This window comes from Lepisosteus oculatus, chromosome 7, assembly GCF_040954835.1.
Source record: "Lepisosteus oculatus isolate fLepOcu1 chromosome 7, fLepOcu1.hap2, whole genome shotgun sequence".
Classification (NCBI taxonomy): Eukaryota; Metazoa; Chordata; class Actinopteri; order Semionotiformes; family Lepisosteidae; genus Lepisosteus; species Lepisosteus oculatus.
In genome coordinates, this window is record NC_090702.1 from 18,095,374 (window position 1) to 18,111,164 (window position 15,791).

General features: G+C 34.1%; 1 protein-coding gene and 1 long non-coding RNA gene across 7 annotated transcripts in view; one reads left to right on the top strand and one right to left on the bottom strand.

The window, feature by feature from the left end:
- mgat4c (mgat4 family member C) overlaps positions 1 to 12,077 on the top strand; it is a 289,683-nt gene extending 277,606 nt beyond the window's left edge. For all 5 annotated transcript variants that reach the window (XM_069192227.1, XM_069192228.1, XM_069192229.1 and 2 more), the window contains 2 exons: positions 3,526 to 3,673; positions 4,437 to 12,077. In XM_069192227.1, coding sequence (XP_069048328.1) covers positions 3,526 to 3,673; positions 4,437 to 5,590 — 1,302 coding nt within the window. In that variant the 3' untranslated portion in view covers positions 5,591 to 12,077. The remainder of the gene's footprint in view (positions 1 to 3,525; positions 3,674 to 4,436) is intronic.
- LOC107078031 (uncharacterized) lies at positions 4,369 to 15,555 on the bottom strand. Of its 2 annotated transcripts, XR_011190062.1 has the most exons (6): positions 15,446 to 15,555; positions 13,925 to 13,998; positions 8,539 to 8,607; positions 6,941 to 7,017; positions 4,867 to 5,102; positions 4,369 to 4,460 (listed from the first exon to the last, which is right to left on the bottom strand). It is a non-coding gene; the product is annotated as an uncharacterized lncRNA (long non-coding RNA). The 2 variants fall into 2 exon arrangements; XR_011190063.1 differs by lacking the exon at positions 6,941 to 7,017.
- Positions 15,556 to 15,791: the final 236 nt, after the last annotated feature.

Below are 15,791 nucleotides of genomic sequence, written 5' to 3' on the forward strand. Positions count from 1 at the left end.
GTTTTGATTCACATTAGCTGGCAAGCCTTGTTAACAAAAAAACTAATAATAATGTAACATGCCACTGTTTGTTTAATGAACAAAGTTATACTGAGATTTCCTTAGATACGCGATTAAAAAAAAAATCTAAAAAAATTTGAATCCCCGGCGGAACACATTCCATAAGAATCAGCGCTTTTACAGTATATATCGCCTTTAAAGGTGGCTTCTCACAATGCTTTACAGGATAAAAACAACAAGAACAGCAACAACAACAATATTGTATTTCATTGCACTTTGAAAACCAAGTAATAACTTAACTATATGTGCAAACGTTTCATATGTTGCTGTTGTGAATGCCTGTGGAGTGTATCTTATTTGCCTTACGTCCTGGTTATCTCGCTCGCCCTCCCCCCCTCTCTCCCTCAATTCAATTAAATTCAAGGTGTTTTATTAGCATGACAGATGGGTACAATCAGTGTTGGGTATTTACTTTGCTTTGAGATTCCACTTTTAAAGGTGATATATACAATTTTGACTAAAATAAATTGATACCTTTGTCTTCTAAGTATCTTAATAAACTTTCAGTTTAGATTTATTTTTCTTAACTAGTATACTTTAGATCTTTTTTTTTCTGAACCGGGGAAAATCTGATCATGTTTCTCTATAACAACAATAAAAAAACATTATTTTACATATCACCTTTATGTGATATCACCTTAAGGATGCGCAAAGAAATTTAAAATAGTCTTCTTTAGGTGTGAGGGTAGGAGTGGATCGCAGCAGGCATAATCGGCAAATTAGGAAAACAAAGAACTGGACAGGCGAGACGTTTATCCAGAGAGCGAGTGATCAGAAAAAGGAACAGCTGTTACACCCAGGTTTTACGCTCTCTCTCTGTTGAATGAATGAAAGCATTTTATTAATTATTTTATTTGTCTGAGTATTTACTTTGTAATCTGTGGTTTACATCTACTGTATTGTTTTGAGATGCCACTTTTAAAGGTGATATGTAAAATAAAGTTTTTTATTATTGTTATAGAGAAACATGATCAGATTTTCCCTGGTTCAGAAAAAAGACGATTAAAATCTGTAATCTTTGCACTTGTATGTTATTGGAAAATACAATCAGTTTCTGCTTTGTGTAAGGATGGTGTCAAAAAGTAATCTAAGTGGTGAGAAAGCTGTGCTTCTCAAAGCGCTTTACAGGATAAAAACAATAACTACAATAGTGGCTGGGCAAACGTTTTTTTTATAGAAATACAAAATGAGATACTGTATAATGATGTGCATGAACAAAGTTCTACTGCAATTTTCCTTAGATACGCGATTAAAAAAAAATATATTTTTTAATCCCCGGCGGAACACATTCCATAAGAATCTGCGCTTTTATACAGTATATCGCCTTTAAACACATATATTTAAACATGCGTTTACGATTTAAATCAAAATGCGATTCAAATCAATATAAATGTTTATTTTGTAACGCATAGGTGACTATTCATTGTTATTAAAAAGACTTAAATTCGATCATGTTGTGATATTTAGAAATATAAATTTGTTTGGTGCGAGTGAGGTTTTATTTAATCTCTGACCAAGGGAAACGTTTCATTTTTTCAAAGAAATGTTTGTTAAAAAATAAAGTCATAGTTCCATGGGATTCGATCACAGACCATGTGACATGGGAGTCAGGAACCTAACCCACAGCGCCACGGTCACATGCTGAGGGCTGAAAAAGCACTACAGAAACATTATCGACAGACAATGTACAGATTTGATAAAGCTATAAAATAATGTAATTAGGCACAGAAGAAGTTTACAGCACAGTACAATAATAAATGCTGACCATGACTTTAGAAGCATAAATTACCTTACACTCAATTTAAACACAAGCTGTCTTTAGCCCTCTAAGCTGGTTCATACAGAAATGTAGAGAACCAGGCTTAGAACACACAGCTTCATTAGCGAATACATATGCAGGACAAGTGGAGAAGACGTTTTACAGTGGATGGATTTTTAGAAACATCCCATCAGTGACATCACTGAAGTCAACTCCTAGGTAACTGTCGTGTGAATAGTTTCACAAGAATCAAACAAAGGTTTAAGCATCGCTTGTTCTAGATAAAACTGCAAAAAAAACAAAAACCCACAATGTACTTCTTTGCGGCTCTGTTTGCCCAAATCATATATTCACAACGTGAAATTAGAAAATAATATTACGTAACCAAAATCCGCAATATGGAAACAGAACCTGTGTAATTGTTGACAGATGATGTACTCGTAACATTTTTACAAGACGAACTACAACATTTAAAAAATGACTTGTATGTACTTGATATCTCTAATCAATCCACTGCACTGCATTAAAACAAAACAAAAACTAAAACGCCCTGGGCATACCGTTTCACGCTTCTTATCAGTTGCTCAAAAGTAATTTGACCGTATGAAATGCATAATATAAACCTAGAAACATATACATGAGCAGTATTTACGTAGTATCAGTGTCAAGACATACCTCTCAAATACTGTAAATCAAGTTAAAATATCTCAAGACCAATACTGGTCATAATGAAACCATGTTTCGTGTATGTTTTCTTTAAAGTACCGAGATCAGCCATATACTGTATGTTTATATTCCAAAATTAATATCGTTTATGGCCTTCACACGCGTTGCAGTATGCTCCTATTCTTTTTATGCTCAGCTACTAAGATTTCCCTTCAGTGGTAAAATTCCACATGAATATTCAGTACTACAACGGGCACAGTAAAGAAGTTTACTGTAAATCTTTCTACGACAGACCAACGGACTACGAGTGCCCCTGTCGGTCAACCAATCACGTAAAGCGGTACTCCGCGTCATCTTGCGTCAAGATACGCGACGCCGTAGCCAATTACCTCCGGTACGTGTCTTTACCGCGCACTTTGAATGGCTGCATCTGTATATGAAGTACAGCATATAAACTTTATAATATTAGATCAAGGACATTAAAACCACAATCCACTGTAAGTTACCAAGTTAAAAACTTTTATGCATAATTAAAATATTTATGAAGAAGGTGGAAGGTTGTGTACTTGTGTCCAACTGAGCAATCTTGCTTTTATAAAATATACCTACTGTTTACTGTGTTACATGATGTAATCCAAAGTTTAAAATGATCAAACAGTTTACAATGTAAATTCTTTAATTGGAGAAAGATTGTCCCTCAGTATTAACTGGGATTCGAAGCCAGGCGGTTTCTGGTGACAGCCCAAATGCCGCACATGAGACGTTAAGCATTCCCACCTCCACCTGGTGGTTTTACAAGGTATTTCACCTAATTTTAAAAAAACACATAGTATTATGCAGTACCTTTTGGCATGTGCACTGCAATTTACCGCAACACCTCTTGTGCATTTTGAATGGCTAAATCTGTATAGTTTCAATAACATGACGCATATCTGATGTAGTGTCAAGTGATACCATGTCTGAGTGAAACTGAGAAAAAAATTGAGATGAACATCTTCATTTCACATGTTTAAATTATTTTCTTGTAAACTTGTTTTTAGGAAGAGGACAAGAGACAGCTACGAGAAGCATCAATGCATCAACTGAATTCTGAACGCTATGTTCCTACATTTAAAGACTTATCTAACTTCACTGGAACTATAAATGTCACATTCCGCTACCTTGCTGGATCACCTTTAGCTAGAAAAAGTGAGTAGCATTTTAAAGTATATCATAATCCAAATAAATCAATATTTACAGTAAACTTTTAATTCAGAATTAAATTGTCATATATTATAGTTATGAGAGTAAATACCTTGTACCAGTGTTGTTATCAATGTTCCTGATTTTTTAATTGCCTTGGGAGAAAAAGACCTCATTTTGCCCAGTCCTCACACTGTGAAGAATTTGTTAATTGCCCATTGTGAGAATAATATAGTTTGATGTAATTTAAAACTTCTCTTAAGTTTTCTTACAATGAAAAAAAATTAACACTCCTCAATACGCAAACACACACTAGTTATGTCTGAAAATTACTGTCGGCAAAAACTCTACAACCAAGTGTTTAAAGAGATACAATACATCAGTAAATTAGAAATATTCAGCACTATTTTAGCATGTCATCACACTCATGGTTTATTATACAAACAGTAACCTGTGTATAATAACAGTATCATGAGGTCTTTCAGGTGAAACTATGAAAATACAAAAAGGCTATACATCGTCTAATTTAAGCATTACACCTTCCCACTGTTCCTTATTTGCATAGCTTTCAGAGCAAAATAGGCATTACCAGGAAAATGAATGCCTATTTGCACTGACATACCAAGTCCATGCTAATTTCACAAGAATAATTTCACAAAATTATGCAGTAATGAAACACACAGACATAAACCAAAGCATTTCCCATTACTTTATTGTACTATCATGTGCTGCATGTGTGATGGTCATCTTTGTTTTTTTCTTTTTGCAGAATACTTAACCATTGGACTTTCATCTGTGAAAAGAAAAAGAGGGAACTATTTACTAGAAACAATAAAATCAATTTTTGACCAGTCAAGTTATGAAGAACTAAAAGAGATTGTAGTTGTTGTTCACCTTGCAGACTTTGATTTGGCATGGTGTGAATGTTTAGTGCAAGACATCTCCAGAAAGTTTGCCCACCATATTATAGCTGGGAGACTACTGGTTATACATGCTCCTGAAGAGTACTATCCAGCTTTAGATGGATTAAAGAGAAACTATAATGACCCTGAAGACAGGGTCAGGTTCCGATCTAAACAAAACATTGACTATGCCTTCCTTTTAAGCTTTTGCAGCAATCTCTCGGATTATTATATGATGCTGGAAGATGATGTCCGATGCGCAAAAAACTTCTTAACTGCTATGAAAAAAGTCATTACCTCACGGGAAGGATCCTACTGGGTTACACTTGAGTTTTCCAAGTTGGGATACATTGGGAAACTATACCACTCGCATGATCTTCCACGTTTGGCTCACTTTCTCTTGATGTTCTACCAGGAAATGCCATGTGATTGGCTTCTCATTCACTTTAGAGGGCTTCTTGCACAAAAGGATGTCATACGATTCAAGCCATCTCTGTTTCAGCACATGGGTTACTATTCTTCTTACAAGGGAGCTGAGAACAAATTAAAGGATGATGACTTTGAAGAGGACTCTTTTGATATTCCTGATAATCCATCTGCCAATCTGTATACAAATATTAATGTATTTGAAAATTATGATGCCAGTAAAGCATACAGCAGTGGAGATGAGTACTTCTGGGGCAAGTCACCTTCTACAGGAGACTTCTTTTTAATTGTATTTGATAAGTCAACCAAGATTAACAGAATAAAAATTGTCACCGGCACAGATGACCGTCAAAATGATATTTTGCATCATGGAGCCTTAGAAGTTGGGGAGAAAATTGTGGGTACTAAAAAAGGAAAACAGTGTTCAGCTTTCATTACCTTAGGTGAATTTAAAAATGGGAACATTGAAGTCCTGGATGTGGAACATAAAATTTCATTTGATATTGAATGTGTAAGAATTGTTGTGACAGCTAGTCAAAAGGAGTGGCTGATTATAAGAAGTATAAGCCTCTGGACTACACAGCCCTCAAATTAATAAATACAGGTTTTCTGCTGGAATTTCATTTACACAATATGTGTTAGTATTTATTTATTGATTTCATTTTAAATGATTGGGAAATAAAACTGAAATAATGATGAGAGAAAAATCCTCATAAGCAATATCTGTACTTGTTTTGCAATGAGAATTGTCCATTGTTTACTTTTAAGTACTGTACACGCCACTCTTTCTAGAGAAAATACCATTATCCTTCATTATCCTAAACCAAAGGAACAGTTTAATTCAGTCCACAGTTTTCAGACCCTTTATTGTATACAATGGATTGTTTTCATATTTTTACTTATAATGTTAAATAATTTACATATTTAAAACACCTTTTGTTTGCTACAGCACATGACCTGTCATATCTAAGTATGAAAACCATGAGACCTTCTTTGAAAACTAAATACAAAGGTGACTTTTCCATTGTTGAGTAGGACATAATTCAAGTGAAGCAAAGAACAGTCATTGATGTGTCATTTTTGCTTATGGACTATTCATTGGGAATTGAATTGAAGAATTTACATGTCTGTCTTACATTAAAAGAACTTAAGCAGCTGATGAGTCTGACCTCGTAGAACAAGGGACGTAATGTTTAATAATAATATTGTATCTCAATGGATCCAAAAACATACATACTATATCCATACAGTATAGGAAGAGTCCCATTTCATTCACCACTGAAGAGCACCACCCACCAAGGTAACACATGGCTGCCATTATAAGCCGTCAGCCCTACTACATAAGAGATCAGGTAGAGAATTACTTTATTAATTGAATTAGCCATGTCAGAAAGGTTAACACTCCTGTTCTCGTGCGTGCAATGTCATGCCGTCTTAATTAACCAAGTAGTTAGGACTTCAGTTTAACATCTCATTCAATTTACTTCACTCCTAATCAGGAACAACAAAGTTTACCCGTTCACCCACCTACTTTTTACATTTTGGTCCATGGGGAAGAGTTCTCACTATTGATTCACCATCATCACAGAACAGAAACACAGTCCATAAACAACCTGGATTTCCCAACTGAGGATTGAACAGCCCTAGCCTTGCTTAGCTTGGATTTAAGAATGATTCACAATGATTAACGGCATCCCAGAATCATGTGCTTTGTGAATGTTTATTGAGTATTTTAAGTATGATACATTTTGGCTTAAGCTCCTTGGTTAAGGGGTAACTTCCTGGCCATAAGATGAGATACCTTGGGCCCCCTGTTCAGAGAAAGGAGTTAACCATTGCAAAAATAGAGATGGGGTAGAAGCAGAAAAGAGAAGAAACAAAACACAGCTGTGGTTTCGGGTGTGGGGTCTTCTTCTTAAAACAAAGTGTTATTTTGAATACTCACAGATAATCCACAATTTTTCCATCTATCAATTTTCATTTGACTTTTCTCAGTGAGCATCATGGCATGTATGCTTCTCGCTGTTTTAAAATTAAAATGACATGAAGTGAAATAAAATTTGTCTAGGCTTAAGTTTGGTTTTGAATATACCAAGATACTGAAATACACTGACATCAGCCAAAGGGGAATATAATATATTTTACTTAGATTGTTAAATCCAATTTAGAGAAATAAAAACTTGTCAGAAGACAGAAATAATTTAATAATCTTAACCTCATTTAGACTTCAAGGTCAGCATGAACCACAAAAAAGAGCATTGAATTTTCTAAGAAATGCTCATTCTATACATGTATAATTTTCTATACATGTATAATAAGGGCGAGGATTTATTTCCTTGGTGGCAGCAATGCGCTCCCGTAATATTGCAATTTGTGCTTGAAGGAATGCTGTGTACTGATGCCACTGTCAACTATAAAACCTCCGGATTATGATTCTCAACATCTAGGCCGAATGTGATGTTCAATTTTAAGTGTATAAACACTGAACTATTTCTGATCCAAATTTAAAAATGAAGTGCTGTTTAAAAATAGATTTGAATTCTGAATAAATGTCAATTTTCACAATTGTCAAAACTGAGACAACACTCTGAAAGCATCATTTCAATTCCCCCAAGTGCAGTCTACAGCCGTGCTAGCAGCCACAGACATGAACATGTGGTTCAGGCGCAGTGCACAGTTACAGTATTTGCTGAACATCAGTAAAAATTGTTTTTTTCTTTCTGTTTTACTTGTTCTGTAGCTAGATGACATGAGTAATTGGAGGAGGATCAAACATACTAATTTTAAATGTATAATAGACAATTCGCTTTTTTTTTACTACCATCCAGTTTACGATCAGCAATTGTTAATTAATGTATTAATTAACTTCCAATACTATCCTTATACAGAACTTGTAAAGGGGAGATAAAGCCAACATGAACATATCCTTTCAATTGGATGCTACAGTATGAAAAGCTCTCCCTGCTTTTTTGGAATTCATTCCCAGCTGCTCATGGGCTCCGAGTATGCATTACAACACTCTGAACATAGTGGATAACTCAGCTATGCCAAAAGACTGGTCCTCTGCTATTGCAGAGTTCTACACTGTCTAGTTTTCAGAGGGTGATGATGTCACTTATGTAATTGATCAAATTAACAATTTGCCTTACGAATGACATCACAATTGCATTGACATTCATACTGTAGGTACTGTATCGCTATTGAATGGCGCAACTAGGACAACCAGTGTGTGTCCCCCGAGCAAGTGACTATAATCTATTACTGCATGCTATGTTTTGTATATGAGTATAACTTATTTCTATCTGAAAAATTAACTTCTGCATAAATTTAATTATCCAGATTTTGCAATTGAAGTATCTTCTCTGATGACCCAAATTCTCTTCAATACAGTATATTGTCACTGCTGTAAGCTTCTTCATATTGGTAAAAAGTGATTTCTAGGGTCATGAATTCGGGGGAGCATTTGAAAAAAAACAGGATATTGTAAAAAATAAATCCCAATGTAAAAAGATAATATAACCATATACTTTTTAAAGAACATACAATAAAAGGAGTTTGCAGTGGATATTGTCTTCCAGAAAATACATAGCTCAAATCATTCATGCTTCCATGCTAGAAAATAAAGAGAAAAATGTAGAAATTAGGAAAAATGACCATTACATTTAATACAACAATATAAGAACTGCTCTGATCATCTCTAATTCTATATTAACATTTAATTGCACAAAAACCCATATTCAAAGGTCTGATATTGCTTTCATTTTACTCAGACCATTACATACAGGGGAGGTGATAAGACAAGTACAAAGCAACAAACACTTTGATTTTGAAGGAGAAATGTTCTCTCAAAGTATGTGAATTATAATGTAAAATTAATAAGTTATTATTAAAGATATTTGTTTACAGACATAGCCATTTTTAAATATTTATTTTTGTATCATCTATGATTACAAGTGATCTAGTGGAACAAATGAATATTATTACTTCTAATACAATTACATTAGTCTAACAAGCCTGTAGTTATTTTAAGACAATTGTAAAGTTTCGCATGATGTGATGTTTTGAATGGTGTATCATTTAAGTCCATATTTGCATTTCATAATCACCATAGTGCAAGGGATATAATTAATTATGTAAACCACCTAACAGTTTGGTGTATGTTTTTTTCATTAATCTTTGTAGAAACTTTTTGGCAAACAAAATATCTGTGTGTGGGAAAAATATTCAGTAGACCTCAACAAACAATTGTGGAAATTAACGTGAAAGTAAAGAGATATTCTTACTTAATACAGCCTTATATTAATAACTTGTAAAACGATGTAATTATGTATATAATTGGGTCAGTCAGCAGAACTCAGCTGAATCCACTGTTTCATACTATTGTTGAAGTGTTGGAAATTACACAGTACACGACCAGAGATGAAGAACTTAACAATATATGGAATTTACATCAATTTCCCTGGTGAAGGATATAAATTAATAAGTTATTTTTTTGTTCTGTTTTCCATGTGTTGTGTTTAATAAAAGGCATGCATTTATTAAAATAAAGCTATTTTTTTAATGGTAAAGGATTCTTTGATGTTTTGAAAGCATTCTAGAACTGAACTAATATACTGTATAATTGTTATCTTTAATTAATGGGTATACAAAATACTGTACATACTTAAGCTATTTGAACTGTCTTGTATTCTTAAGTATCAAGCCTAATTTGAGACCAAAAGGACTCTTTTTGCCAACAAATAATTTTATGATACACTGACATAATTCTATTCATGACAATTATAACAATACTTTTAGAGTAGAATATGTCAAATAAAAAGACATTAAGCACTGATAATTTGAATTAATTTGAAACTGAAAACAAATATTCTTAACCTAGAACATAGAACATGACTGTGGCAGTTTACAGTTGATGTTTAGTCATGCTTTAGGCAAATAAAACTAATTATCATATGTTTAGATCACATTCGATTTTAAAGTATTCTTCAGTAATATTAAATTGTTAATTGAAAGTGGCTTTCCATAACTTTATGTTACAAATATAGAAATAATATTGAAAATGTATTATCTGTTGTTATCTATTTACTGTATACACATTTTTTACTAGTACTTCCAGGCTACATCACCATATTTTTTATTAATTTCGAATTTTTATTTTTAAAAAGCCAAATTGTGATTTGAAGTCTTGCTTCACAATTACAGTACTAACCCCACCGCTGCAGTCAAGGCAGAATTAGGAAGCACTGGCAAATTCCTCTAATCCACCCACCTTTAAACCTCTTGTATTTTAACACAGACAACATTGCCTCATACTGGAAATTATGTTCTGACTGGAGGAGTTACTGTACCAGTAGCACCACATGCCTGCAATCACCCAAGCTGTTGTAGGGATGTCTGAGAGCTGAGTAAGCCCTGGCCACTAATCCCACCCTATCCTCTCGGTGGTCCTCAGCCAATTGTGAGCAGATATCTAGGACATCCCAGTCACAGCTGGCTATTGGGATGACTAAGGCTTGAATCTGTGATCATAGAGCACACATAGAGCTTAACTAATTGAGTGCAACATCAACATATTTTATAAGCATAATATTATAAAACATAATTCAAAATCTTCCATTATCTTCATAATGGAAGTATACAGTATGAAGTTATGGAAAAGCATTTTCTGGTCTTTGCCAATGTCGACTTTTGTTATTTTCAGTAATATGCTGTTAATACAGTATGTAAAAGGAGATGAACACAACAGTATAGTCTTGGAAATATTTATGCATAATTCTTTGAAGTTAATCCCAGGGATCCTTTATTTGTTCATTAATGTTACATTTAATTAAACAGCTTTGAAAAAAAAATTGGATTGTGCTTCAAAAGGTCTTCATCTTCAAAGGAGTAATAAAAAACTGAAAATAAATGCATAGAGCATTTCTTTTGTAAAAAATGAAGGATAGAAGTGTTCTTGATGAAAAAAATATAAAAATAATTTCTAAATCTCCTAAACATACAATATTGCTAAATTCTTGAAAAGAGCATATCCATATGGTGGTTCACAATTCAAGATTACTTTTTGTAATTATAAAATGCTAAATGTATCTGCATGTAACTTAAATGTATTTGTATATGATTAAAATCCAAACATAAATTCCACATGTACAAATCAAAGAATTGCAAACATTTTTTTTTCAAAGACCCCACTGGATTAAAACACATCACCTGGTTCTTGGTGTTTGATTCTGTGATTTATACTGTAGATGTATTTTTGATATGTGAATATATATGTTAATATTGTGAAATGTTGTTTTTTTTTTATCCAAGAAGGGTTTAGGATTTTTTTTTTACCAGAATACATGTATTCTTGTAACTCCCCTTTTAAAAATAAATAACTTTTTAAAACTTTTTAATCTTTTAAATTATTTCTGAAGATTACCCAGAAAAATGATTTAGAATGCTGTAACAATGGCATTTTGTAACTAAAGTCATTTGGACTGTGAGCCATGGTGTGGGTATACTCTTTTTTTATTTTTGTCATAGCTTCTTTGCATATAAGCAGCTTTAGTTTGATCATTGTTGCATATTTTGAATTCAAATGTCCCAAAAAGTAAAAGAAATAAGAGTAAGAGAAGTCTCTGATATAAAAAGCTTGTATGCACAAGCTTGAAAAAACAGTATGTACTGTAGTTTAAGTTAGAAATGGTTAAAGGCTCCTCACATTTACTGCCATATTTAGAGTGTTTTTACTGCACACACAATCCCTTCACAGCCACAGATATTACAATCATTACAACTGAAAGGCATGATTCCTGTACAACATTTTGCTTCTGTTTAGCCTCTGTTTTACTGTGTACAGGTACTGTGCTTACATTGTGAAGGGACTGTTTACTTGTAAAAATGTAACTTTTCTTTGGCACAAATTGTTTATTGTGAATGTACTGATGTGTTTATTCTGGAGTTTTGTAAAATATGTTAAATGTTTTTCACTTTGTTTACATCATGGAATTTGTGATATGTTTTGAAAAAAAAGAGATAAGAATTATATGGTTTGTCATAAAATGGCAGCATCGTGTCTGCTGTAATAATAAAGAATAATTTTAAAATGATTTAAAATGTTATTTCACATCATTGATACATTTTGTCACATTTCCCTAAAAAAATAATGATGACCATCTTTTAGGATTTATAAGGTTTTCCTCTAAGAGTAGTTATTTGCTTCTGCTACAGGATATTTAAATTTATGCCAGGTTTATGCTCCTCAACACAAGATGTTAACCATAAACAGAAGTGTATGGAATATTGCATGGGGCAATATTATTGCATATACATTACTGTAAAATGCAATATACAGTATTAATATAATAGGCAACAAATTAACTATGTTTAAATGGAATAATTTTCTTGTATAAACAAGTATAACGCTTACGGCTGTCAGTGGTGTGTAAGAGCTGGCTTACCAGAGCGGTGACATCACCGCCATTCCCTGTAATAGCAGGACTACAGCCACTGGGCTGTAGAGAGATCTCTCTTTAGCTCACGGGGCTGGGTCCCAGTTGAGTGACACGGGAGTCCCGGGTTTGAGCCCCAGACAGTGCAGGGCTGACCTAATGCGGCAAGGGCTCCCACCTGAACCCTGTTGCGTTACACAAGATACTTTCCTGTATAAACGCAACAACTATCTTGTATAAATGAGATACTTTTCTCATATGAACAAGATACTATCTCATATAAACAATTTTTTTTTTCTCTCCATGGCGCTAATAAGCTTCCGTAGAAGTGACTGTTTTACAAAATTTACAAATTTAATTAATTTAATAATTTCAACATTTTACAAAAATCCAGCTGTCAAAAACAGGGGGCCACCTGAAAACCACACCAAAACACAACTAAGAAATCAATTAATGCAATTCAGGCAAGAAAATAATTTCATTTTACATACTGTACAAAACAAAGCACTAAAATACAGTACATACTGTACTGTATGTGCCAATAATATCAGAAGATTTCTCACTGAATGCAATGTACAGTACTTGGCCCTTTGCATGTAGCAAGAATTGTCTTCATTTTTGCAAGACATTTGTACAAAATTCAGCTTTTGTCTTCTTTTTCCTTGAAATGTGTAACATTAAACATAAAAACAACATATGTATAATATTTATTTTGAAGTAGTGTGCATGTACAAACTGAAGAGAAGGGGCAACTATAACATTTCTCTTGTTTGAAAAAAGTCTCAGTGGAAGGTACTGTAGCACCTGCTACACATGATTTGCATTTACAAAGAGACTATTCTATCAGATGATACTACTCAAAAGGTGCATCAGTGTTTGACAAGTTTTTCATTCATACTAAGTTCTCCATAAAATGTTCATAGCTGACAGCTAAAAAGCTCGTTAATGGGAATGTAAGTACAGAAAAAAAAACATTTAAAAATACTAATGATGCAAATTAACAGAGATGTGGGTTTTCCTATCAACTCTATCCAGCAAGAAAAATAGGTTTGTCTCAACAGTCAATAATAATATAAAGAAGAGAAAAATATACTGTAACTGAGATATTTATTTCCTATTTGGGATCCAGCCATTAATTTGGGTTTATTCAATTTCATTTGAATCATCCAGCAATGTTAACATATGAAGGTAGACCCACTTCATCTGACACACAGGTGTTGTACCCACAACTACTGTACACAGCAAATTACTATGTATGCAAAGGTTCAACTAAAGATTAATTTTAGGCATCCTAGGCTGAGCAACCTTAGCAGAAAGGTTGTTTTTTGAACAGTGCTATTAGATTTTTAATGAACACAAATTTAACTTCTCCATATAAGTCCAGTGTTTCCTATAGAAGAGTGTTCCCTGAATTTATTCTGGGCTATTAGGGTGGACATTTTACCTTATGATCTATCTACACTACTTCCAGAAGCAACCCCAGTGATTATCCTTACTCTTGCTCAGCTTGCAGGATATATTCTGCCTTGCACCATTTGCTCTCGAGGATAGGTTCGGACTCTTCTGTGACCTTGTTTTGGATAAAGTGGTAAGAAAATGGATGGATTTAGGAATGTTTACTGAGAAGTCAGGCATAAGATGTTCTTACTTAATTAACCCACCTGGTAATGGCCAACCACACGGCAACAGGACAAAGAAGGAAGAGAAAATACAAAGAGAAAAAATAAAAAAGGAGAGGCTGTGAAGGTGGAAAAAGGGTGAAGGAGGGATGCAAATAGACAAATGTGAGCACTAGAGAGGGGCTTAGTATGATATTTATTGTATTTGTATTGTATTATATTTATCGTAAGGATCCAAGAGGGACATCGTGGAAATAGCTATCATTTAGGAGGATTTTGCTTGTCTACAGAGATCTGCATGGAGTACTGACATACAGAAGAAGTGATGTATGGATTAATACCCTTATTCATTTATTTTAATTGTATAATGTTAGCATGTCCAAGGGGGTTGGGCAGCCAGTTGACCCAGTTGACCTTGGACCGCTAGAGGTTTTTTTTCTCCTTACTAAGGAGTTTTTGGTTCCTCTCCTCCGTTGTCTCTGGTCTTTTCTGTTCTGTATTCACATGTATGGTCACTTGCATTGTTAAGCGCCTTGTTGTGATACCCGCTATATAAAAATAAATTGAATTGAATTTAATATTTTTAGGAAGTGACATCATGGAGAATTAGGAGTTAGAATAGCAGAGATTAGAAAAAACTTGGTTGCTGTCATGCAACGTGTTACAGTACCATCATCCAACCACCAGGGGGCTCCAAACCCACAGACAACAACCTCAGTTACGTAGAGAAGATTCACACCACTTAGACCTCGTCAACCAATCCCAGCACCTCTTCACCACCACGCCTCCCCTTCCCAGCCTACTTAAGCCCAGCTCTCTCTCTTTTCCCTGCTCAATATTAGGTTTTAACTGTGAGAGCTACTATTCTTGCTTACCTCTGGACAGTCTTTGCTTCCCTTTTGGCCTACGGATTTGGGCCTTACTTTTGACCACAACTTTTGGATTCTCCCTCAGGTATTTCTTGCTTTAACACATTTTGGCTTTCAACCTACTGCTTGTTTGGACTTTGTATTTGGGTTCCCCATGTTTAACTCTGTTTTCAAGCTCCAGAGTTCCAAGGAATTGTATAGGGTCCATTCCTTACTATTTCCCTAACAACCTGAATGTTTGATAAGAATTCCATGTATTTGTAATTACACAAAATAGACAAAAGTGCTTTCTGTGCATTAAATATAAGATATTTGAGTTTATAATTATAGTAATTGTATGAAAGGGTACACTTTCTTTGATATTAACAACTGTTTCTTTTATAAACTACACAGAGGACATTTCAGTTACATGACAGGAACTGAGAAATTAATATAAAAAGTATTAGATTTGACACCTCCGTTGACTGCAAATACTTATTGCACAGAGAAGCTCATCAGACAATGCTAGTGTTGAAAAATATGAACATACCTTGAAAAGGCTACAGCTGGTTGGAAGGGATCCATACTGTTTCTGTAGATTCTGTATGTATCAAAGGGAGTCCACCTCACTGTGCTAAGGATTCTTTGTATACATTTCAGAATTGCATTACAGTAGCCTGGGAACTAATAATTCATCATAATGAAAGAGGACTGTAAGAGAAACCATGAAATCAATATTTGGTTGCTATGGTAACAGAACAGACTTTAAATAGATGGCAGATTAGAGAATCAGGTGCTTAGAAATGAGCACACCTGGCAAAACAGAATGACAAACAGAAGATTATCTGAAATGAAAAAGTCTAGAACAGTCTATACATAGGATGAATAATACAAAT